Source organism: Malurus melanocephalus, unplaced genomic scaffold (assembly GCF_030028575.1).
Source record: "Malurus melanocephalus ecotype Western Australia unplaced genomic scaffold, MMel_1.1 scaffold_8, whole genome shotgun sequence".
NCBI classification, from domain to species: domain Eukaryota; kingdom Metazoa; phylum Chordata; class Aves; order Passeriformes; family Maluridae; genus Malurus; species Malurus melanocephalus.
This window is the reverse complement of record NW_026623240.1, coordinates 3,962,170-3,988,831: the sequence shown is the minus strand read 5'-3', so window position 1 is coordinate 3,988,831 and position 26,662 is coordinate 3,962,170. Positions and strand designations below refer to the sequence as shown.

The window sequence follows — 26,662 nt, the reverse complement described above, 5'->3', positions numbered from 1 at the left end:
CCTATCAAGCAAAATCCCCTTTTCCCCTATCTGTCATTTCAGGAGAGGATGTTAGCCAGCAGCTACTAAAAAMCATCTAGAGACAGCAACCCTGGGGCCCACTTCAGATGCACATACTCTTCTCTCAACAACTTGTTGTGAGAGAGAAACCAGAGAGTCATAAGATCTGCCAATGATGTGAGCATTTCCCACTGAGAGGAATAAAAACCTAAATAATTTAGGTCAAATTGACCCAAAAAAGATTAAAATTATTTCCATTTGCTAGGATACAAAAAAATTTTTCCTCTTGGGTCACTTTGACACCAGCTGACGGTGGCCTGTGCATGCCTGGTGACGTGGMGGATGTGAAGATAGGTGTCTCATTGCCCATGAGTCACCCACTACAGCATCTTCTTTTCCAATTGYCACAGCACAACATGGGAGTTGCTGTCCAGCCATAAAGCCCTGCCCAAGGAGGACACTCAAAGGATGATGCAGCCAATATAAAAATTTCCATGAGGCTCTCAGCAGAAGAGCAGACATTAAACCAAATATTGAACTAAGTTAGAGTGTGTTTTGAAATTCTGTTCAATTTCTTGCATGTTTTCCTCTGCTGAAAAACAAAGGGACTTTTGTGGGATGGTTTTGTGTTTGATTTTTTTGCTTGCTTTTCTTTTKGTTTTGGTATGGGTTTGTTTGTCTTAACACCTAATTTATGTGGCAAATAAATATTTGAATATAAGTTTTAACAGCAAGCGAATTCCCAGCTTTGACTAGCTAATGAACAGGGAAAATGACATAGGCATATACTCACTCTAAAAGCAGAAAACAGTGGAAAAGACTCTGAAATTCATGCAAGAAATGGGAAGTCATCCAGAATGAAAACCAAGTCAGTGACTACCACACATCATCAAAYCAAGTAAAGGCAGAAGATCAAACTGCATTCAATAAACTTAGTGATCCTCCTGTAATCCCTAGTGCAGGGTAGCACCCATTCTACCTCGGAGATTTTCTAAAAATAAGCTTCAAGTTCACTGAAACACTCCCAGACACTAGTATATTTATATAACTAACAAAACTAATYGGATGGTGGTTTTAAACTTCTGTTTTTTAAAGCATGTCAGCATAAGCAGCACTGTGATGTTTCAGCTTTACTGTTTTCAGTAACTATCTGCCAGGTCTCTGGTAGACTTCTTAAAGCATGCATCCATTGTATTTCTGCCTGTGAGCTGAGTAGGTTCTTTCCCAATGTAAATATTTTGATACCCAGCTATTTCAGTACCTAGGAAGTGCATGGTAGTTTCACCTGTCTCAGAGGAAYGCTATATTTTGTGCACTGTGGTAGTGATTTCCTTTCAAACCCTTTGTATGGAAAACTGCTTCTGCTCCCAGCTCTGCTTTGATCATGTTCTGAGGAGACRCACACACTGATTGAGGAGATGCCATTTTATCACAGTCACTTCTCACAGTAAACTTACATTTTAAAGCAATACTGAAAAACAGCCTGCCCTAATAAAATTATACTTACTCTTGGGCCGACTCCTCCAAGAGGTCCAGCTGGTCCTACTTCTCCCTAAAAGAAATCAGGACTTCAATGATCTTGATGCCAAGCCTAGTTTTAAAAAGAAAGTCTGCAGATAACTGTTTGTATTTATTCTATCATCCCAAATTTTCTTTGTATGTGTTTCTCTGAGTCCGTCAGGAACACTGGAAGACACACACGAATTAATCAGGCAGAAAGCCATGAGCTATGCAGATACGATCAGAAAAGCAGTGGAACTGTTGGTATACCTGCCATGATAGCAATATTGTCATGATTTTGAGCAGGGAGAGACTCAGCAATGATGGGCCAATCTCTGTCTGTCCTGCARTTACTCTGTTCAAGCAACACTTGACTCTCATGATTACAAAAACATTTGGGGTAGCCCTGCTTTTCTCTTCCACRCTGCTATGGCATTTTGCCAAGGTTCAACCCTTATCTTTTCTCAGRGATGGAGAGAGTCTGGGGGTCAGGCTAGTCTGCTGTGTGAGGRAAGAAATCAGACACTGTGCCTGTGCTGCCCAGCAACCTGATATAATCATGCACAGTGTGGTACTGCAGCCTTAACTCTTCAGGGTCCACTCATTACACAGTTAAAGAATGAATWAGCCCCAATGCCATGCCAGGATGTCATGGCTGTGATCCTTTTGTGGGTCACTGTTCCTCCACAATGTGGCAGATTTTCTCCGAGTTTTGGAAGAAGTGGTACCCAGCCTTTAGAATCTCTAGTGATGGGAACCAGGAATGATGAAATCCTACCTGCAGCTTCCTGGCTTCTAACCAGCCCATCTTGCCACTGTTAGCTTTAATTCACTCAATACCTGCCATGGAAGCTAATCATTTAGCTACTTAGAAGTCTAGAGGTCTATCTTCAGAACCACCAATTATTTCTAATAAATTAAATTATTTCTAATGTTAATTATTTTTAGCCTACAAGACTACATGAGCTTTTATTTCTATGATGATGAATTAAGAAAAATTGATGAATCTCTAAGATGAAGAGCTCCCTCATCCCCTTTCAGCTGACAGGGATCTAACTGTTTACCTGAGAGAATCTGTAATTAACTGTAGTTATATATATATAGATATATGYTATCTCCCCAGTTTAATTAAAATAACCACATCCAGCTCTGGATGTATATTATTTRAGATTCCACTGAAACAATTTAAATAAACCACATAATGGATGCAGCTCCATAAAGCTGCTAAATGCTTATTGAAACACTTACCAAAACACAAAAGAAACTTCAAATTTTGCATGACAGCATCATACACAGCTATCCATTGTTGTCTAGCYCTCTTACCCCTCACAACATTTTCTCTGAAACACAATATCTTAATTGGATAAATTATTCATCTTACCTCAACTCCTTTGGGGCCTTGTGGCCCTGGAGGCCCTCGGTCACCCAGAGCTCCCTAAAGATCCAAACAAACACAGTGAGATCTTGTATCAGCTGACAATCATATTGGTCTRGTTTCTCTCCTCTTACAAACCTGGGCTGAAACGCAAAACTGAGGGAGCAGACTTGATTTCTTACCACTGTTCATACAGAAAGCCAGGAGAAGATGCAGAGAACAAAGGATATTACAAACTTCTACATAGATTTAGCTGAAGCATTATTCTTTTGATGTTGTGAGAAGGAAATAAGAAAACATTTAAACAACAGAACAATTACTCTCTTTTTAAAGAGGTAAAACATGTTACCCTATTAAGATTAAACATCATCAGTGGTGCAGRTATTTTCTTAAGGATCTTTAGAATAACATGTGTTGACAACACAGCAATGGAAAGAAACTACAGAGCGAATTTAAACAACTAGCTTGTCCAAAACTACTTGTGATTTTCAGCCTTTACTTTTCCGTTAGGATTATATCCAGGTTCCCAGAAACAAAGCACCTTAACCTCTGCCAACTCAAAGTTTTCATGACTGCTCCCACCAACATTTCCAAAACTTTGTTAAAAAGGCTTTGCAGCTAGCAGTGTCAAAACCTTGGGCATCCCAATTACAATGGGATAATTGGGAAAAGCACTTGACCTGGCATRGAAMAAAAAAAAAAWGTGTAAAYATATTAATGTTCTGGAAAACCTAAGCTTAGCAATATCAGATAAAGCAAGAAGAACAAAGAAACTGCCCTTCAGGAGAGATATGATTAGCCTCTGAAGAAAGCAATGGTGGGAAAGTGTAAGCCTTATTAACTGCATACTAATGAGGCTGAAGTCTAGACATTGGTCCAGGCATTGGTCCAGTAACTATTTACTTAGCAGGCAAAGTAAAATGGAAGAGAAAAATGGAACAGGCCACCTCAAGGTAGTGAGATTCATCAACGGGCTCATCAGTGTGGGCAGGACTGGGGTGGAGTGCTGCTTGATGCACCACCACAGAAGTGACAGCAAGGCTTTCAGTAGCACTACATAAGCAATATTCTTATATGGTCAGTAATTTTATRTATTATATATAATATATATAAAATTAAAAGTAATATTCTTATATAGTTAGAGATTTTCTCATTGCCATAACTGTTGTTTTATTCTAACAGCAAAGCCCCTTAGGAGATTGGGCTYTCAGTGCCAGGGGAAAGGGCAGCAGCCCTGCTAATGTTAAGYGCATTTTCCCAACTGCACTTAACTGCATCCAGAAAAAAGTTCCAGATTGTAAACTGAATATTGATACTCAATRAAATTTTCATCTCCTCCTCGGGGTTTCAGACAACAAACAGAAAATGGAGGTGGTCATTATACATGTGCCAAAACGGAAAAAAAACAGGAGTCAGAAAATGGGGCATCCTGTATTTCACATCTATAAATTCCCAGTTGACCATCCYTTCCAGAGGAGGTCAAACTCCTAATAATCACTTTATTAAAATRTGTTATACAAACAAACGTAAGTTAACAGGGGAAGGAAGCTCTCAGCTATGTCCATGGTACAACACACACTGCTGGAAAAGCTAGTTTCTCCAGGCAGTCAGCATATTCTGACCATCTTTTCCTCTCACTTTCCTTGGTTAGAGAGCATAAACACTTGCAAAGAATAACACAGAAAACAAAGAAAGTTATTTCAGAACTTTTAAAAAACATACTTATTCCCTTTTTWAAAAAATGTGTGCTGTTTATTTTCTTTAATTAGTGGTGGATCAAGATCAAACACCTTCTAAAATATTGTTTCCAAGCTGAGTAATATTCTGTAGACTAAATTACATAAAAAAATCCTTTGAACACTGATTTAGAGAGATCACATTTGCTGATTATTCCACTAATTTGGGGAAAATTTACAATCCAGAATTTCTACTAGCATTTAGAGACAGCTGATCATGCTCAACAGAGCTTAAACTTCCAAGAGGTTCAATTTATCCCACACCAACTGCTAAAAAAATAAAGCTTACCCTGTTTTCTTGGCTTTTAAAATGGGTATTGCTTCTGAGGAAGTATAAACAAAAACATGAGGAAAATAGCAGCATAGTGGGAACAATTTTCTAAAAATAGAATCTGGAAGAAATTTTTTGGAACTGCAGTSAACTCAAGGCAGCTGGGAATCCCAAAAGCCAGACATTTTCAAAGTTATGTAGACCATCTCCCTCAGTACTGGGAGCAGCATACGAGTTTTTCCAGTTYGGTAATCCTTCTTTTCAAATGAAAACCATCAGCTCTCCCTGACTAGGGCAGGCTGTCTAAGCTTTTTGTCTCCAATACCAAATGTGCTGGAGAGCACTGAATCTGGTTCAGCTGTGTAATTTCTRTATCAAAAGAACATGGAGYTTCAAACTCTGTAGTCTACMTCTTAGTACCTTTTTTTCCCCTGGAATCTGTGAAAAGGCAACAAATCAGTAACATATGTATTAAACATCAACAGAATTCTAACAAAAACTCTTCGAATATAATGTGCAACAATACTACCTTACTGAAGAAACTGAGCAGCAAGGATTAGATCTGTTACATCACTCCTGCATAACCTTGGATGATTAAATCTGAACTGTGATTCAAGAACTATACTATTTCTCTTCTAGCATTTTTCCTAGACAGACTCTTCCATCAACACAGTTGGGTTCTTTTGTAAACACTCTGGTAACTCAGAAACCCAAGAGCAACTGCCATTGCAATGGTCAGACAAACTCATTAGTGTAAGGCAGCTAACACTGTACAAACATGCATACAAACAAGTTACCAACGCAATAAACTAGAACTGAAAGTTGCCACCTGTCTCTAGAAATACATTYTAACTTCTCAATTTGCCCCAACAGATAACTAGTTCTCAGCCTTCCTAGCAGACTCACGTCTTTTAGTCAAAGGCTGTTGACACAGTTGAAAGATAAGAGATAGAGGAAATAGTGGCTATGGCTTCAGCAACTGAATTATTTGAGAGGTTCTTAATACTGATCACCTTTGGCCTGGGGGTACTGTTACAAACTTCCAGGTACAAATAGGACCATAATTTAAACTATTKACTGCTCCCCATCCTATGTTTTCTTGATTAGTCTGCTATAAGATATCACAACTCTGTCAATAGAAAATGTAATTTCCATGTCTCTTTATTCATAGACAACCTGTATGCTTTGTCGAAGGACAAATGATATTGTTGGTCTTATACARGTCTTTTGCCTCACCAGTTTCTGCCCTGCAGAAAGCTTTTTACTTAAAGCACAACAAAAGCCTTCATTTTGGTACATTAAACAAACTGCCTCTCAGAAAAAAGCCATTCAAGTAATCTTTTCTGCATCTAGTCTAACTTGATTGAGTCCTTCTGGAATAAAAATGCTCAGAAGTGCACCACAGAGATAAAGCCTTTTCAAGCTTTGTGCAGACATACTTTGTGTTCTACAATTTCACTTCATTTCCACCTGCATTATTGTGCTTTTATTTCAGAGAGATCTGCCAATGTTTTTGGTCTAAATTTATACAGGATTTATTGTTTTAGTCCTTGCATGAATCAGTCTGAAATAACTGAAGTGGGATGAATTAGCAAAAAGTGTTGTTTTTTAGATCACCTAAATATGCTCAACTTTGTTTCATATACAAATTTCATGCTGTCATACTTTTGGCTATTTACCACAAAAAATAGATTGTAAGAATAGTCCCAAGGCTGATGAGTGAGGAATTTCATTGGTACTTGCATTGCAACAAGTAGTCAATCTTTAGATATTATTCAGTCATCTTCCTCTGGGTTAATTTCTGAGTCACCTGCACTTTTTGTATTAGTCTCTACCATTTCCAATTTAACAAAAATTTTCTATATCTGCTTTTAGTCAAAGCTTCATTGAAAATTTTATTCATGTGACTTATTGCCCAAGCTGGGTCTAAAATTTTACCCTACTKAAGAGCAGAAGTTAAATTATTCTGGCACAGTTTTGTAGATCAATTTTATCCTTTATTCTTATATCTTATTATTTTATCCATCATTTCATCTGGCATGTGAACTTTACCCATTTTCCATATCTTAACTACTGTTTCATAAGAAAATTGTTAAAAACAACTTTTAGCATTCAGGTGGAAGTGAGTAGTACAAAGATCTGCATACATTTGTCCTAAAATTTATTTAAATACAGGTGAACCACATGCTACTTTCTAGCTCCACAGCATTTTCTCAYGCTCATTTTGTCATTACATGCTTCCACCTAACACGGTAATTGCTCTCAGAACTGCATGGACAGCATTAAACATTCAAATAACTTCCTCACATAAACACCTGAGGCAAAATGCCTGCATTCTGACAGCAAGATTATCTGCACATAACRCCAGCGTTTATCTCTCAGAGCCTTTTCTTCAGATATTTACACTATTTACTCTTATTTTTAATAGGTTTTTTTATAATCTTACCTTAGGACCTTCAGGGCCATTTAATCCAGGTACACCAATATCTCCCGGAAAACCCTAAAGGAATCATACARACAAAAGATTTGCAGAGTAGGAATGTTTTCAATGTACTTGTTTTGATTCTGTTCATTCATTTAATAAACCTGAGTCACAGAAACAAGAAATAAATTTGTTCCACCATCCCAAAAGWTGTCAAAATCCATTATGTTTCCTTGAAAAGACTTGGATAAGTGACAGATTTTAGGCAGCTTTCATTAAACKCAATTTAGCAGATGTCAGCATGGATTTAATTTCTCTTAGGATAAAACTTTTTATCCGCTAAGCAATGTTTGAAATTAAACCATCAAACTGGTTTTGAGGCATAAAAACCGACCACAAAGCAGCCTCTATGAAGTCCTGCATGTATTAATTCAACTATTTTTAAAATGAAGTTCAGAGAGCAGCTGAAGCCCTTTAATCCTTGGCCACACTTTCAGGACGAGATCACTGCAAGATTACGAAAAAGGTAAGGAGCCTTTTGCCTCCAAATCAGCAGGTGATAATCTAGGTCTGGCTGGCAATAACTGAARGTCAGCAGCATGCAGCATCACTCAGAGCAGGCCTTTGTGAAATAGTTTGTAGTACAGGTCAAGCTGTTTCTTTTTTTAAAGAAAAAGTAAATATGCACAGAAAAGAAATCAATTAACCCTTTGGTCAGTAGGCATAGAGGTGGGACACCACGAGGATGCCTCTGTCAGAGGAATTCAGCTACAGATAGATTACTTTGTGAGGAACGAGCATATTTTAATGAAAAAAATGGTGCAGCTAACCCTTAGGCAATGAACCAGTGAGTTAAATTTCATTAATCTCCAGAGAGGATATTAATGACCTGTACATTTGCAGGATAAAATAAAGCATTGGTAATCAGTTACTGCACGTCTCATTCAGTCCCCAGCCAAGATCGCATTTGATTTCTACATTTCATTAAATTTTGACCATCTGAAAACAGCAAGATTGCCATTTCCTCTGACCAAAATATTACTACATCTAAGTACACCCATGGTCTAACACTAGGAAAAACAAGTTTCCTTCTTGGCTAAGAGAAAATCATTACAGGTTAAAATGTTTAAACAACACTCTTTACATGCATAGTTTTTCCAGTAATGGAAACAAAAGCACATACACATTCAGAACAATTATTTTAAAATCAGGTTTAGCACTTGAATGTTAATGAGTCTAAAAGTAATCCACTAAAGAGCCAAAATGAGTTTTYAGAACATGTAAAACAACTCTATCACTCAATATTTCAAAACACATCACAGCGGTTTCACTTCTTTTTGTCATAAAGCAGCAATTACAAGGAGAGCTGTGCAACAATTCCAGCGTKCCTCTAGGTGGCACAGAGCATATTTCTTCCATGTGACCAAGGTACTAAGACTGATACTCACATCACYCTCGATTTCTGTATAGGTCAAAAGAGGAGGTGTTTTTTTAAAATCCTGCCACCATTATCTACTGAAACACACTGAAGAATTAGGTCAWTTCCTTGGAAATTTTTAGCTCATCCTTTCTTAATTTTAAATTTGYTTTTTTATAGACCTTAAATAGTTACCAAGAGGTGAACAAGCTCTAAATGCTGACACAGGCACAACTCCACTTGGCAATAAACATTCCAGAAAACAACCTGTCTAGAAAAATGTTCATTTAGAAATATTCTTATGCTTAAGTAATATACGTACTTTATTTACTTATTTGTTTAAATTTTTCTAGAAGGAATTCTGTAAGGACCATGAGATGCAGGTGTTGTCAAGTACTGTTGCAGAGAGAACAAACATGGTATTTTGGAACCTTTTCGTGTCAGACAAAGTCTTAGGATACCACAGACTTCCTGGCCTGAGAGCTCAAGACTAAACAATGCATTTTAAAATCCTCATGATTTTYATCTTTCCTGTGAAGATGGATTAGGACTTCTCTTCTTGAGCACAACCATGAACAAAACACAGATATTATGGCAATATTAAAATACTGTTTCCAAGATGTTCTCACATTAATAATCCATAAAATAAGTGTAATMATCCAGGACACAGACAGCCACTTAAGACAATTCCAGAGAAAGAATGAACAAGAAAGGATTTCTTGAAACACCTCAGCAATGGCAACTGCCATTCAGATTCCTCACAGTGAATATATACATTTCTAAATAGACAGCAATATCTAAATTTGCCATGAGTTATTCAGCAGCCTGTGAAATTACTCCAAATTAAAAATTCATTATTCTTCCATAAGTGAAAGGCCAGGAGATTAACATGTAATTTCCAGCTRCAATGTATTTTCAGCAGAGACCATTCAAAACAAAACAACTCTTGATATTATGACTCCTAAGGAAATGCAAAGTCTTAACTTCCCATCAGCCAGAAGCTTGGCAGCTGGTAGGATACAAATTATTTTCAAAATCTTGCTACAGTTGTGGCCTTTTGCCAGCAAAGCACTTTAGAATTCATTGAATCAAAAGAGACATGGCATCAGAAAAATCTGAACACAACTATCTTAACACAAATGTGCTTTAACCTTGCTGTGGATGGGTTGCTTTTTGTACTGAACATTTAAATTAAAAATTAACAAATTTATTGCTTTCATTTAGCTATATAATGTTTAATTAACAAAAAAATGCAGAGATGGCCAAGCTGTTACAACGCTAGGGCATGATTCAGTGCCCCAGAGATGAGTGATCTGCCAAAGTTTTTGCTTTTTTTTCCTGTTCATTTTTCTGTATGGCTGCTAATATGGAAGCAGAATATCAGAAATGTTTGGAAATTACATTCCATTTCCWTGGGGAATTCTCTCACATTTGCAGAATCCCACTTCAAACTGTTTKATATGACATGCCAGCATTCCTGGCTGTCCATCTTCATGCCCTCGGCTGCCCTCAAGGGGATCAGGACACAGCACTGGTGAAAGGGCACCATGGAGGGAAAAGGTCTCCAGGGACTGCTACAGTCCCTTCAGCCACCAGGTTTCCCTTCYCAAAGAATTCATTCAAACCCATGTTTGAATGAGAATTTAGAATGAATTTTCMGAAGCAGGACACACTGGATGTAGCTACTGAATTTCAACAAGATACCTTATTAGAGATTCWTTACTAATCATTATAATCAAATCACAAAAGGAAGGTTTTTGCAAAAAGCTACAATCTCTTTAAACTGAGAAAATGAGCTGTGATTTTACATTCTCCAGGAAGTGTTTATTATTCTTCTGAAAGGATATGTTATGCAGATGTACAATCTTTGGGAAAGGACGAGATAAAATTCTGTGCCAAGGCAAGTAGAGAGTATAAGCAATTCAACAAGAAGAGTAGTTCTTCAGAAATATGCCAGAACATGCAATTAATTCAGCCTTTAAAATGTCCGTGTTTCTGTATTTTCTACAAATCATTTGTATGCAAGTCATTTGATGCAACATTGAAACAGAAGGCTATGTTACCACTGCACACCCGGCATTGTTTGCAAAAACTCCAAACCTCATGTGATAATGCATGTGAAACATGCATTAAAAATAAAGTTTTTGTTWAATGAACACCTCAAAGCAGCCAGTRATTCACTAAATGTGTGCCTTTCTGACTCTTTACTGTGATTTGAATGTATCCTTTTCCTTTGTAAGTCTACTGCCTTGAGCATGAAACACACCAGCTGAATCCCATACAAGCACCTCCCTGAAGGAAAAAGATTACGACTTTGGATCAAAATACTGCACAGATGAAAAAACTTCTATTGAAGACAATGACTAATGCTCTCTCTGCTTCAGATGAAACCTATTTATAACACTAAGAGCACATCAGAAGGAAACAATCACCCTCATTTTGGGGGGGATAATTAAATGTGATTCCYAGAGCAAAATTTAACTATAAAATATTCTGAATACATGTGGAAGCCTGTTAAAGGCTTGTCTACTTTAATTCACATTCCAAATAAACACTGYGTATTTCACTGTACACAGTAAACACAGGCATTGGGGGTTAAAACAGATCAGCACTTTGCMGTTGTCATACCAATAAAACAAAGCTCTACAGAAATGTCATATTTTGGCAGTTCCTTTTCAGATGCATGACAAAGCACCACAATCTATCAGGTGATGAAGAATGCACTGCATAAAGTGCTCACTGAATATATCCAGTAGTTTGTGAGCAGCAGGCACTCAGTCACACGACAGACCCTGGCTCTGCAGCAACGTGCCCAGAGGAGAATTTGGCTTGACACTGCAGGACTCCTGCACGGAAATCATCACTTGGCAGCCAATCCTCGTATGGCCACCCGAGAGCAAGACCCAGACCTCTGTGGCCGCCTCTGCTCACTCCTGCCAGCAGCACTGCAGGGCTCAAACGGGCCCTGGCCACGGGTGTGTGGCTTATTTCAGCTCTGCTCACCGTACCTCGCCTGAACAGCTGCAGAGGAATCTATCAGGATGCAATTCCCTGGTGCTCTGCATTTAAACCCACAAAACYCCGTGAGGATGACTGGGGTCTGCCCGCCCTGCTCCCACTGCCGTGTGCAGGGACAGCTCTAGACTGCAGCTGCTGTAGTGCCAGAGTTACAGCAGTTCAYGGGGAAGAAAACCAGGGATAGGATGACTTATTCTTTACTTTAGAAATTAAATACTCAAACATGCAATCGGAAAGACCAAAGAAACCCCAGTTTTTTACTTCGTATGTACCCAAAACAAACTTGAACATGGGAACAGGGCACATTTATAAATCCCACTGTCTAAAGTGTTGGGCAAAAGGAGACTCTGGCTGGAAGTAGACTCTGAGAGGTTCTGCCACTGGGCAGACACAGTCTTGTTCCTCCTGTTCACAGCATTGTCCAACAAATCCCAGGTTTGGTATTACTGGGTTTTTGGTTTTTTTTTCAATAAAAGTTTTCATAGAAGGCATATGGTATGGGTTGTCATGTCTATACCAAATTCAAAGTACTCTCCTTGTAAGACACTAATTCATCACATTCTTCTCTTACAAGAAACATCAAGGGAACATGCAGTATAGGATATAATGTGTGTTTTCTATATGGSGTCAGAGGAAGTCTGAYGATTCAGATAATGAAATGGGAAAARGAAAGCAGCCCTGTCTGACCCGCTATCTGTCTAGGTTTGGAAGAGACATGATCAGACACCTGACAGTAGGTTTTTCTTGTGGAAAAATCTGCATTTTTTGCTCATATTTGATATATTCAGTTGTGTCTAAATAACTTCTGGCAACAACAACTAACTTATTTTTGTAAAACAATGTAACAGGAGGGCAAGATACACCCTTCAGTTTTAAATGTTGATTTTAAATTCCTYTCATTATAGAACTTCTAGTGTCTTCAATTTGTCCAAAATTCCAATATGCTGCTATCCTACATACTTTCTGTTTTGCCATATGGTGACCATATTTYTATGAAGCAAAAGGTGGAAAAACCACTTTTACTTTATTTGGACCTGTCTTGCATAACTGAAGTTAAGAGGAACTTTGTTTTGTAGTTTTAAACATGTCATTTTGCAGAAAATTACTCAAAAAATAAAGTACCTGGACACTCAAGTTTTAATTATCTACCTTAATGCACTTTATTTGCCTTCTAATGATGAAGTAATTCTGCACTCCCGAGGAAGAGGAAATGCTGAACTTTWCAGACAGAAAGTTTCCCATCTGTATCTGCCCCAAGGGTAACTATCCCAGAATGGTGATTCCCACACACAAAGGAGTAACCTGTGTTGGAATAAGGAACTCTGAAGAAGGACCAGCACAGGCATCAGGGTCAGCAGGACCCAGCAGGACCCAGGCTCCAAGACCAACAGTTTGGGATTATCCTGGTGCAGGTCTCCTGTGCTGGAAGCTGTACAGAGATGATGCAAGGGCCYCTTTTGTTAATAATGAGACTTGCAAAATCTAAAATCCTGAGCCACAGAGGGTGGCAGCTGTGGACRACATGAACAGGCTTTGTGTCTTCTGCATCCCTTTGACTAAAACCCATTTAYCTTTTATTTTGCTAACTTAGAACCGACATTCAGTTTACCTCTATCAAGTAATTTCTTACCTCAGGTCCCTGAGGACCCAATGGTCCATGGGGTCCAGGTTCTCCAACTTTCCCCTTGAAAAAAATCCAAACAGTTAAGACTTCTGATGATAATTTATTTTCAACAACAGATTGTTATGAAGATTTTAAAAACAATTAACAAAAAGGCCAAMAGAAGTGTTGAGATGGCTTCTTCACTAAATCGGAAATTTTATTGCTGTCTCTTTGTATAATTAAGAATAGTTCTTCATATCTCTTTGAAGTCATAAAAAAAATTCTCAATAGTTTTAGACAGAGAAAATAGTAAATAGTGGAATTCATGACTACTGCCATCCCTGTGAGAAATGACTGACTGTTATTAATGAGATCTCACACACTGCCTTCAAATCCAGCTGGTCCAAATAGTCACATCTTGAGGCTYCCAATGCTCTCAGTGCCTTTGTTTCAAATACTACCAACATGTCCATTCCCCTACACAGTGACTGTCACAGATTATCCAATATCCTAAGYACTCCTCTGTTAAAATTTGAGACATATACTGATCTTTCTAATAAAGTTTCACAACTTAGGATCTGACTCATTCATTAACACCRGTCACTAGAAATAAAAGCAGCTTAGATCTTACTTTTTGTGCATTTTGAATTAGGTCATTTCTAGGGGAATATCTGCACTGTGAACATAATCACACAAAAGTGTCAAGTATCACAGCAGCATGAAATATTAAATATCAACAACATATAGGGATATATTGAGAACAAAATTTGATGTGCAAACTTACTGGGGGCCCTGGTTTTCCTCTGATCCCTGGGGGTCCTGGTAAACCAAGAGCACCCTGAAAATAGAAAACTATTAAATACACATGAAAATGAACTGCTGTGCTATGTTGGAAGCAATAAATTGCTATATTTCGACRCCTGAAACAGGCTTCAAAAGAATTCGGCAGGATGAAAACTATCTTCTAACACTCAACTTTCATCAAAAGAGTTGTCACAGGATGTGCTATTTCAGTRACTTCTGATGTGCTAGCCAAACAGGAAAGAAGATCCTTATTTATCTTGTGATAAATGTGAAGGAGCACACCAGACCGTGTGCTGCTGATAACCACTGTATGTCCAGGTGAGCTGCAGATGAACCTCACAGGTCAAGAGAAAAAACTTTTTACAATGGTTTCTTAGCAAGATTCAGATCATACCACAACTCTTTTCTTGTTTGATGCATCTCTGTACACAACTGCCAGAATTCTRCCTGGGCTCTTTACTGGTCTTTGTTCACACCTTCCATAACTGAGTTTTAATTAGTACAGAATTTCTTAAAAATATTCTAATTCAGTGATATCCAGAAACTTTTACTACTGCATCCTACTTTTATGCAACAGACCTGCTGCATTTTAAGAGATTCATAAGCCTGATGAAGTTACTGAAATAAGCTAATTTTGTAAAACAATGCAATTATGACTTACCTTGTCTCCTGGGTACCCCTGATCTCCTGGGTCTCCTGCAAGGCCATGTTCACCCTAAACAACAYATAACTTTATACAGACATRTGTATGTGGCATAAAATGGTTTAGYTTTCAGAAACATAGAATGAGAAAGATTAATTCAATATTCACTATTCAAAATTATTTTTGACAATGCAAGGTGCTGCACGGAAATATCTTTTTCAGGAAAATCTATAGACACAGACCTGGATGTTATTATGTTCAGTAGCTAGTGCTCTGTTCAGATAAATGGTTTGTCTAAAGTACCAGATCATGATTATGACATAATTTTAAAAAACAGAAGTCAGAAGAGAGAAGAAATCAAAAGGAGAAAGGGAAGCTTTTCCAAGTAYATTATGCTCAAGATTTAATGAAGGGACATGTATATGTATCTCCAAGATAATGAAAATATTTAAATCACCTTATCACCTTTCATTCCAGGCTGTCCCACACTCCCTGGGAAACCCTGTTAAAATAAAGAAAACATAAATCCAATGTTTAACTATAATCTGGAAAGCAGCAGAGGCACCTGGCTGTGGGATGATTTAATACCTTACCATGGGCCCTGGAATTCCTGATGGTCCAYTTGGTCCTGCTGACCCCATGTCTCCCTATCAAACAGCAAGAAAAGTGACTGCATTTGATGAAATGGAATAAGTTAAAGAGTCCTAACAGAACGAGGCATTTTTCTGTGCCATAGAGTGCTTCAACTGGCCTATGTCAACTGACAAGAACACAGTAAATCACATTTGCATGATGAGGCCTGAAGCTACAGAAGTTTCTTGACCAACCTTTTGTTTTCACTACAGCAATGCCAAAACAATCCCAATCAGGCAGTGTGGGATAATTACAGGAATTTCTTTTTGTTATGAACATATAATTAAAAAGAGTAACAATTGAACTCAACTGTTGCGCATCCAAAGAACAGTAAGATGATCATCAGTGTAAAGTAACAAACGTATCAAGAATGTTTCAGATCTGCAGATACCAAAAAAAAAAAAAACAAACCACCACACAAAGCAAACACTAGAGACAATCATGGCTTTCTAAATTCAAGTGTAAACGTGGTATTTCTCCCTAGTTATGGATGTAGCTTGTAGCCAGACATGACTGAGACAACATCATGAATCAGAAGTCCCCCATGAGTAAATACAGGAATTTAAAAAAAAAAGATAGCAAGACTACTCAGTTTTTTACATCCTGTAGGATGCATTGATGTCACAGAGCTTCTCTGGCATAAACGCACAAGATGAAGCCATACTCTAAATGAAGCCATATTAAAGTAATAAAAGTGTACTCACTCTTAGTCCTGGAAACCCAGGGGGACCAACACCACCAACAATTCCCTTCAAAGAAAATTAATCTTAGATTACCTGAATTTCACTATTTAAAAGGAAATCCCAGTGATAAGATAAAAATGAACTACCAAGCAAGTCAGTTGGGATTTTTATAGCGTTTCCAATTAGTGACAGCTTATCACTGTATAGAAATATGCTTCATAAAATCCCTRGATTGTGGAATTAGATCTCCAGATATTTGCATCCTGGAAACATTTCTGCTGTTAATGTAGGAATATCAGATTGGAGGGTTTTACCATGATAATTAAAGTGGAAGGAAGCAAAAAGAATTTTTGAGGATGAAAAATGAGGTTATTAATATTACTTTGAAAGACAGATAAGAACAGCATCTCAGTTCATAGAAAGACCTCAGCAAATTAGAGACTACACTCTTTATGAAAACTGGTTCTGCACACAAACTACAGTATTTGTACTTCATGCAGAAGTTAAAAATTCAGTAGTACTGTGCTATTGCCTCTGCCACAGTTTACCTCAGAAGAGAGTAAAACACTGCAGAAAATAGTTGCTACATCTCTTTGCGCTACGTGGAACAGGTATTGCAGCCCTCCAGGTCACCATGCCTCATGCAAGCTGTCCCACACCTGGGACCTGCTACTCAGTGGATAACAGACAYAGGGTCCACTGCAGCCTGAGGCACCCACAGGGAAGGGGAAGTTTGATGCAAGCAAATCTAAGCCCATTCTGAAAGCGTCCAAGTGGGTACGGCTSCTGGACAGAGCACAGGGGACACCTTTGGGCTCTCCTCCCACCTTYGGGGCCTACACACTTTCTCCAACCTGCTCCAAAGCATCCACAGGGGAAGCTGAATGCTCTAGCAACATCCTCCAAGGCAGACTGACACCCTCAGAGAGCTGAGAGAGTGTTGTGGAAATGAAGGATRGCATTAGTCAGTTAAGCAGAAGAAATCAGGCATGGAGACAAATGTCATTACCGYCAAGTCAGCACACAGGAAGAAAGGTCTTCCCTTCAAGTTCCTGCTGCCACAGGCCTCCCAGGCAGCCCCTGCTCTCCAGTGCCAGCTCACAGAGACTGTAAATATGCCATGAGCACTGCAGCCCCCTGCAGCTGCAGCACTGGCCCCTTGCCTGAACAAGCCCTGCCGGGTGAGCTCTGGGGGAGGAGGGGAGAGAAGTTGCTGCCTGTCGAAGGAGGCAGTCAGATCAGCAGCTGTCTTGGCAGATTAGATGGAACTTGTTTGCAAATGCTTGAATTAAAACAGGCTTCTTTGTAAAGTGCAAGTCTGTAATTTCAGATCCAGGCTTTCTGAGCCTGTTTCTATTAAAGTACTGTTCTGCAGATCTGGTGGAAAGACAGTATCTGCTTCATCAGGAATGGAGGGAGACTTGGGAGTACAAGGAGGGGAAGGAAGAACTCACCTTTTAATACCATTTGCAAAGCAATTGGTGACATTCAACCCCTCWGTGGGTTTTCAAGATGAAAACCATACTGATATCACCTGACATTTCAATAAGGGAAACTTTGCCTTAGGGTCCAGAAATGCAAAGTATTTTTTTCCTGTGCTCCAAAATATTGACACCAAACATTGATAACCCACMAGCAAAATTTATGTTAGCTTTTCTAAAACAAGTTTCTAAGATGGGCATCAGTGTAGACCTTCAAAAAAAGATATAAACTCCATGCAGTTGATTACTCTGCTCTGTATCAGAAAAATCTTTAGACAGAAGCTGATAGCAGTTTCCAAAGGACATCCCACAATACAAGGTGATGTCAATCAGCTGCTCTTTTACCCAGCACCTATCGCTGTTCTCTTCTCTTGCCCAAAGCCTTTCACTGGTTTCTGACACCAYAGGAAACCTAAGTTTGGAGTCTGCAGCCAGAGTCTGCCTACAGATAGAGCAACAGCAAAGCTCCTTTGAGGGCAGCCTGGGATRTGATGTGACAGTGCCCAACTGCAGGGACACTGCAGCCTGCACACACTGCCAAGGACAAAGCTGGCACCACGCTGATTATAATGCACTAAATCACATGCTAGCATAATTGTGGTCAGCACCAGCTCAAAGGATGAAATCAACTATCAAATGCACAAGCATACAAAATCTGGGGTTCYACATGTAGGCAGAATCCTGTTTTGTTAAGGTGATCTTAGAACAATGGTTTAAATAAACAACACAGTCATATCTAATGCAAGAATTTTTGAAGATTAACGTTCATCAGTAATGCAACGAGGACAGCAAGAGATCTGATTCTCAAGGTAGTCAGCACATGCAGCATTAGAAAATTCGTTCCCTCAGCATCTGAGTATTTTCTTCCTCTTTTTTGTATTTATTACAGTACTTTCCTAGCAATCTCCATGGAAAAGTTAACAGTCCAAAATTTTCCTGTGGACTTCAACACATTTCTTTGGAGGCAAAAGTCTCCTTTATTTTCAGAGGGGAGTTAATATTGAGCATTATAAATTTTATAATGTTAATCAACAACCAATTCAATACTTACAGGACTTCCATCTGGACCAGGGGGGCCTCTATTTCCAAAGTCACCGGGAAAACCCTAAAGAAGAATAGAAAATATYTGTTCTTCATTATTCAAGACATGAAAAGTGGTCTGAACACTGAATTCCTATAGGTATGGGGAATTAAAACATCATAAGCAGATTCAGAGAGGGTGATGGAGGAATGGGAAAAGCAGAAACTTTCAGCTACACAGTCCAAATGAACAGAATGATAATCCTTTGTCTCCTAAAATCATAAACCCAAAATGATACAACTGTACATAATGCAAGCATATGGACAAATCAGACAACTGAATTACTTTAAGAGWAATTTTTTAATTTTTTTAATTAAACAAGTATTACTTGAATTGTTTTCTTGGAGCCTGTTTTCCTATTTCTTACTTTAACTTCATTTTTTTCCCCGTTACCTTCAACATGCACTAAAACATGTCCTTCTTTCCTTAACTCTTCCCCAAATATTAATGGTTGGCATTTCAATGACACATACTCACTAGAAATCAAAATTTTCATCTTTCTGGCACAACGTCTTCTTTGGTATTCACCAAAGTGAATACTTGCCTTAATCTGCATCTAGGCACTGAAACAATAACTTAAGCCATAGCAAAGCCTCATTTATTTTATGAGAGTTTTGACTTCAGAGACTAGATTATCAGAACAGGAAAGAAATCTGATTTGCCAAGTCAAGCGTCAAAGCTTAAAACAGAATTTCCATTTCTTGCTTGAGAAAGAAAATGGGAATGGAATTCCACTTTACTGKCTCTAATCTTCCTTCCTGTTAGGGTTTTGAAAATTGCTTTATTTCTTTCAGATGTTGCCCAGTGCAGAACTACATAAGTTCCTGGGGAAAAGTGATTTGATTTTTTGTTTGGGTTTTGGAGGGGGGATGAGGATTTTTTTTAATTAATTTTTATCAGTTTAGCATYGCTAGGCAGATCTCACTCTTTTACTGGAAGAGCCACATGTAGCTAACTAGAAACTCATGYTATTAGTTTGAAGACATACCATGAAATATTTTATGATTGCTATCACTGTATGAAATTAGGAGAATGGATGTAGTACAGACCTACAGAGAAGTCARAATCATTTTTATCGACAGTGTAAGGTCCATATAAGAGTTTACCAGAAAATTTGCAAAATAGTAAGATGTAAAGGCATTCTACCCAGAAAAGTTCAAGCTATGGAACTCCAAGCAAAGAGACTTTCCTTAGAACTGAAAAATCTCACACAGTATTATGAGAGTACTGGGGTAATAGAGAGATGCACTGACCTCAAGAAATCAGCCACAAAGATCCTGAGCATTACTAATCCATCTCCATGGGCAGAAGGAGCAAATTCCATCCTTACAATAATTTTTACATGAAATGCTCTTCTTTGTCTTTTCAGTGTTTCAATATCTTTTTACCCCTCTGTATTAGGAACAGTACTTTGAGGCATTAACCTTTCACCTCGCTAAGACCATGTTCAAACCTGCTGCAGGGCAAAGGTACAACTCATTTGGCCTTTTAAATTACTCTGTTTGGAGGGCATCCACGCAGCTGTCCAGCTCAGGACTGGCTGCAGCAGGGTCTTTCCTTAATGGAATGTGGGATATTAATCATCCTACARTATTATAGGAACAGTAGTCAGGAAGACAATATAAAACTGTGTCAAGGGGATGGAAAAATCAGATCATAAATCAAAGTAGTTTCAGCACTGCTTAAGCCATATCTGGCTTTAATAACAAGCCAAAATCCTATAAAAATGAAGGCAGCATTTTATGCACAAACATACATGTATCCACGCTGCCAAAATATGTTGAAACAACTTAAATGMAATTAATTCTCATCATCCTGCATGATAATGTGAAGTCATCTGAGATAGGCTTCTGTAGCATCTTTTGGATTGATTTTTTTACAAAAGGGACAGTTCACCCACAGTCAGCACAATCACATTCTCACGTCTTTGAACGGACACTGAAAAATCTATCTTAGTAAGTAGAAAATGAAAGCAAAATGAGCACTCACAAAAGCCTAAAATTGGAAGCAATATAATAATACTACTGTGCAACAAGTGTTTTATTAAATCAATATTATCATTTATCATCATTATTAAGCATACAAAGGATGACTATTCATAACTTTAATATAAAACAGAACATGAACTGTTTTTATAGTAACAATGGACTTGATTACTAAATTCTTGGTAAAATTTACAATGTCTGTTCTGACACATTAACAACTGGTTTTAACTAATCCCAGAYAGAAGAAAACTATGTAAAAATCTTCCCCCAAATGTGTATGTAAAAGCACAATGCATCATACCAACAGGACAGACAATGCATTAAAAATACTGCAGAGCTAGCCAAATATCACATTATAATGATACAATGGAAAGAAACTGGACATATATACTTCTGCCATGAAATATTTTCTTAAAAGTATATTGTATGTAAAACCAATCAAAAATTCAAACAAATCCTCACTCTATAGATTCAGTCAATTGACTATTTTGTTCCATTTCATATATGCCAGAGGCGTTAACAAGTATGAACAACTGTGCAATAAACCTACTAAGTGGCAGCATTTTGTGAATTATAAGTGTTTACAATCCCTTGTATGATCCATTTATCTTATAMTTTAAAATTACCAAAAATGAGATTATACTTGGGATCTGATTTCTTTCAAAACGATCTCTGCCACTTAGATAGAGTTTTTATTTTCTCAAGTATTATTAGTGACAGTTTTGTCCAAAGAARTAARTTGCACCCTAGAACAAAAGGTGAGRAGCCTGATTTCAGACACTGTAGAATTCCTGTTAGTGAGTGCCCTGCCTCAAAGCATTGTTAACTCCAGGGCACAGTGCCAAAAGCCTTTGTCATTACAGCTATCATTGTTTGGGGTTAAAATAACACATCTTTCTAAGCCTGTGATCCAGAAAAGTACTTCAAGCCATGTTCCCATGTGACTGCTATCCTGGTTGGTCCCTACATTAGCAGCCTTTAATCAAGAAAGTATTTTATAGATGATAGAAAGGAATTGGAATKACCCTTGGGATTGAGGAAAGTACAACATTACAAAGAAATTATAGACATTGTGCTTTTGGCGCTCTCTCACCTACGTGAATCCTCTCTGAATAGACTGAAATAAAGGACTGAAATAAAGTCCTTACAGAAGATAGCCTGGCGCTGACAGAAGCTGTGCTCTACTGTAAATGGAAAGTAACAGCTTAGCACAGCACATAGAGCACYGACTGACTGCTGCGGATTGGAACAAATACTACACAAACCACCAACMTGGCAGCAGAGCCTCAGTGAAACCTGCCACAGAAAATGACAGTGTAAGGCAAGACATGTTTTCAGTGTCCTCTGCTGTCACCTTCACTTCCTACTCTGCACTGAACACGAGCCTTTGATTTCAATYCAGGTTCTCCTCCTTAAATGCTGCATGTGAGTACCCAGAACAAGGCAGTGCCAACTTCTGCAAGGTATTGATGGCACAGAGCCCTTCTTGCCCAACACTCAGATGAAAAATGTAGCATTTGATCCAAACTACAAAATGATCTGATGGCAGCTTCAGAAAGAGCAGTCTAAAAAATTAATGGCACATTGCTCACCTTTCTTTGTATCAAAGCAATTCTTGTAGGCTGGTGACTTTTTTGGTTTGCGTTAGATCACACAGAAAACAAAACATAATTAAACAGAATCCTCTACAACTCTTATAGCATACACCAAGGGCCAAACGATGATCATCACACTGCTGCTGAACAAACTTGTTCGACATGGCAGATGAAAATCATCTGAACTGCTGAGCACAGCTGACTGCACAACTGAGAACCCCATGGTGGTTTCCAATCTCAAACCACAAGAAAGCTAAAACTGGAAACTCCTGGATAGCTTCAAAGACCTAAAATAATATGGTTGCAACAGAAAACAAAAYGTTTGGCATTGCAGATACACCACAGGAAATATGTAAACCTGGATAATGTATASTTGGCAGATTCGTGTTTATTCTCAGCTGTGGAAACACAGCTTTAATTTACCATAGTCCAGAAATGTCAGACTTTAGAAGAAGTTGATTTTCATCAAAACCAACACCAGACTTACACAGCTTGCATTGTATCTGCACCTTGTGTTAGCACCAGTTTTACAGAATGTATTTATGTTTGTCACCTGCTAACCCTCCTCATAGCTGATATCAGTAACCTGCCAAAAGGCTCATACTGATAAATCTTCCACACTGCAGAACATCCAGTGCTTATAACCTGCACAGATTCTGCAGTTCTGAAAAGTACTAACTGAAAACAATAGAAAGTCATGTATGGACAAAAGGAAAACTAACTTTTTTTCAGCTGATTAAAGAGACAGAGTTAATTCCAGGTGGATTTACATTGGCAGCAGGAATTGTAACAAGTATTAGAASCTTTACCTGTCTCCCTTTAGGACCTCTTTTTCCATGGGGGCCTGGGATACCCTGAGAAAGAAATAACYCATTGTAAGCAGGTTTTCTTCAATACTTAAATTCAAGCAATTAAATGTGTATTTGATTGGAAAAAGACTGTGTGAGAGGCACCACCATTTTAAATAAAGATAAAAAATGGATTTGAGCAAAGTTACCTATAGCAAAAACACAAACTTGGCTGGTCTTAACTGTGGCAATATCAGAACAACTATGAAAAAGGGCCTTGTCCTGCTTCCATCAAAGTACATGCCCAGATTYAATTGATTCTCAATCAATTAAAGGTTTTGCTCGAGTGAAATAAGAAAAAACTCAAGCACAGAGTGACAGAGATTCAGACTTCCACATCTGGTCTACTGCAAAGATCAGCCAACAAGAGTCAAATAAAATGGTTTCAATAAAAATATTCATTCAGGCTTTGTTGAAGAAAAACTTTCCCTAATATTTGCAGCTGTAGATCAAAGTAAAATAGTATTTTACKGCTACTCCCCATTTTACTTCAGCACCAGGGCATTTCATTAATTAGACAAATTGGGTATTACATACTCGTTTTCTTCACATCAGTTTTGCTTTTAGCAAAAAGTATTTAAATTAATACCTTGTACATTTTCCCCCATTCTAACATATATTGCATTGCCACAAAAACATCAACAGTTCATCAATGTTCCCTTAGGCCTACCCTTTCTCCTTCAGGTCCTGGTTGTCCTGCCACACCTGGAGGTCCAATAAAACCCTAMAAACATAAGAACAGAGCTTGATTTCAATGCTGCTTGTCCCTCATGACACAGGCATTAAATTCAGGCTCACTTGAAACCACCAGTGAAGCTCTAGAAATTTAAATGTGACTAGGATTTACTTTCTAACCAATAGMAAAAACGATTTCCTGTTATAAGGGTAGAGAATCAATTAATAAAGAAGTACTAAGAAAGTGTTATAATAAGACAAGGTTGTATCAGATGTGTTATTTATTACAATAGATGAAATCAGCAACTTTTCTCTTAAAGTAACCTTATTGATGAACTCAATCAGAAAAGTTCTCATCTTTWATAACAGTATGTGATCACYGCTACATGTAAAAAAASCAGAATGTTTTTCTCATAGTTCRGTCCCAGTGCATTTCTCTCCACCAYTCCTYAGTTGKATGGAGAAATGGATTCGGCACTACCAGATTCAACTGAGACTGGAATAAAAGTACTAACTTATTTACTAAAATAGAATTCTTTGCTTTCATACAGTCCTCCAGTGGTAATTATTTAATTTCTTGGAAGTTGATCTTTTTTTTTTTTTAAATTATGAAAGATGTAGCCATCTTGTCATTCAGACCTAATGAGAGTAAGAAACACAAAGGCACTTTACTTCCTACAGTTTCTGAATCAGAAACAACTGAGAAGCAGAACAGAGTTTGATTACAGGAATATTTTAAACCTAAAGCTCTAAAGATACACCATATCATGTAACTATATACTGCCATGGCACAGGACTATGCTTCAARAGATCTGTGTCATCATTTTTTACTTTTAGAATTTATACAGAGGACTTAGCCTTAAGACATGACAGGTGTTTTTCCCCAAAATTACTCAYGCATTGCCCATTTTTAGCTTTGTGTAAACAGAGAAGGAATAGCTTTTCAGGAAGTTACTGGGATCACTTATGCCTTGTTGGTTGAAGGGAGAACAAGACAAAAAGCTTGATAATCTGAACAAAAATAAACTGAAGAAGCAGAAAAGAAACAATCCCTGAGGGTGCAATATCTGTCGGCACTTGATCCTGACAAACTAATTTTTCCCATCACTGTAATGAAAACTGACATTAAAAAAAATCCACCCTAAAATCCCCAGACATATATTTATATATCTGCTGCAGGTAAAGGTTTTTAGAAACTTCACTAAAAAAAGAAGACAAAATCAGTACTTGCAACACTGTAAGATTATTTTAATAGATATTTGAGAACTCAATAAACTGTGGGCAACCTGTACATGAGCTGAGGGCCTGAAAACACCCAAAAATAGCCTCCTTCAAAACCTAGATGCAACCAGCAACATACAAGTTTCTGGAAACCTGTGTCTACTCCTTGATGGTGAGAGCCAGTCTGAAGAAATACTGATACGTGCACAAGCATGTGTARGCATGCACATGTGCCTATTTAAAGAAAACAAAATTACACAGCAGCCACCCAAAAAACCAAAACCAAAATAAAACCCAACAAACTAACAAACCCACAAGCCTCAAAAAAACCCAAACTACAAGAAATAGACAAAGAGCACCATAAAACACCAAAAAACACCCCCACCCAGGAGAAAAAAAAAAAATCTATTTTGCTTCCAAGAGTACCAAAAACCAAACCTTGACYGTGCAGAGTGCTAGGAACCTTCAATCCCTGGGATCCATGTAACTACAACTGAATCATTCCAACATCTCAGGATCCCTTTCATGGTTTTTATGTGACAAGACTGTTTCCCTTTTTCAACTTTCTGTAGCTGTTACAGTTTGCAAATGTCAGATAATGTCTCCYTTCTTGACAGCTTCCATTATGGAAATAACGCTTCAGGCCTGAAACATCCGCTCATSTTCGCTCCCAGCCCTCACACCCAGCACTGCTTTCTGCTCCTGCCTGAGTGCAAGTGAGAGGAAGGGCAACCGTGGAAAACTACTCTATGCTGCTCACCATGTGAAGAATATAAACTCTTGCACGTATTTTGAAACAAACGCTGATTTCTCATTTGTAGGTTCCATAAAGGCAGAGTGGGTCGGAGGGAGCACAAGTGGCAGAGCTGAATTAAACTCCTCACCCACTTTCTTATCTACTGTATGGGYAAAAATAGACATACACATCAAAATGCTTAAGGTGCTTACTTACTCTTACTCCTTTAGGACCTGGGTTACCTTCTGGTCCAGCTAATCCCTGTTACAAAAAGAAATGAGTTGTAATTGATTTTAAACAACTAGATATGCTCTATGTAAAAGAGCTGCAACAGCATTTGTTAACTGCAAACCGGCAACACATTCTTGAAATTTTTAAGACTGAAGAAGTGCCATCAAGTAGTCCTGGGACCAAGTTCAGAAAGGTTTCCCATTAATGCATGGCTGAAACTTCCATTACATAAAAATTATTTCTCCTGGGAKAAGACTTTTTTCCACATACAGTGATCAGGCATTAGAGTGACATAATTTCACAGGATTTTTTATGAGCTTATATATTTGGACACATTTCAGTTATGTTCAAGGTAATGTCAGAATTGCATCTGTGATCCAAATGCCCTAAACACTTCCCCAAAAAAATGATTTCCCAAAAAAATGTTACCATCCATTACTCTATAAAATATTGTAAYGGAATTTTAAAATATATAGTTATGACAAACCTAATCCAACAAAACACTGAAGTCTTGGTCAAATTCACCCTTTAGGCAGACACAAACCCCCAAAGTCAATTGCTGTTGATTTGGCTCATATACCTTTACATGGGGAAAATAACGAGTATTTTTACTTTATGTCTTATTTGTATTACTGCACTGGGGTATCTGTTTCCTTATAAGAAAATCAATATTTATATTGTTTTTAAAYAAAGCTGTTTCGTGG

General features: G+C 38.0%; 1 protein-coding gene across 1 annotated transcript in view; it reads right to left on the bottom strand.

Annotated features, from left to right (window-relative positions):
* Positions 1 to 26,662, bottom strand: part of COL24A1 (collagen type XXIV alpha 1 chain) — a 110,820-nt gene that overhangs the window by 55,463 nt on the left and 28,695 nt on the right. Inside the window, exons 10-22 of the mRNA XM_057374503.1 lie at positions 25,944 to 25,988; positions 23,766 to 23,819; positions 23,057 to 23,101; positions 18,638 to 18,691; positions 16,127 to 16,171; positions 15,383 to 15,436; positions 15,247 to 15,291; positions 14,808 to 14,861; positions 14,127 to 14,180; positions 13,370 to 13,423; positions 7,329 to 7,382; positions 2,882 to 2,935; positions 1,508 to 1,552 (exon numbers count right to left, since the gene is read on the bottom strand). Of these exons, the coding sequence (XP_057230486.1) occupies positions 1,508 to 1,552; positions 2,882 to 2,935; positions 7,329 to 7,382; positions 13,370 to 13,423; positions 14,127 to 14,180; positions 14,808 to 14,861; positions 15,247 to 15,291; positions 15,383 to 15,436; positions 16,127 to 16,171; positions 18,638 to 18,691; positions 23,057 to 23,101; positions 23,766 to 23,819; positions 25,944 to 25,988 (657 nt within the window). The remainder of the gene's footprint in view (positions 1 to 1,507; positions 1,553 to 2,881; positions 2,936 to 7,328; positions 7,383 to 13,369; positions 13,424 to 14,126; positions 14,181 to 14,807; positions 14,862 to 15,246; positions 15,292 to 15,382; positions 15,437 to 16,126; positions 16,172 to 18,637; positions 18,692 to 23,056; positions 23,102 to 23,765; positions 23,820 to 25,943; positions 25,989 to 26,662) is intronic.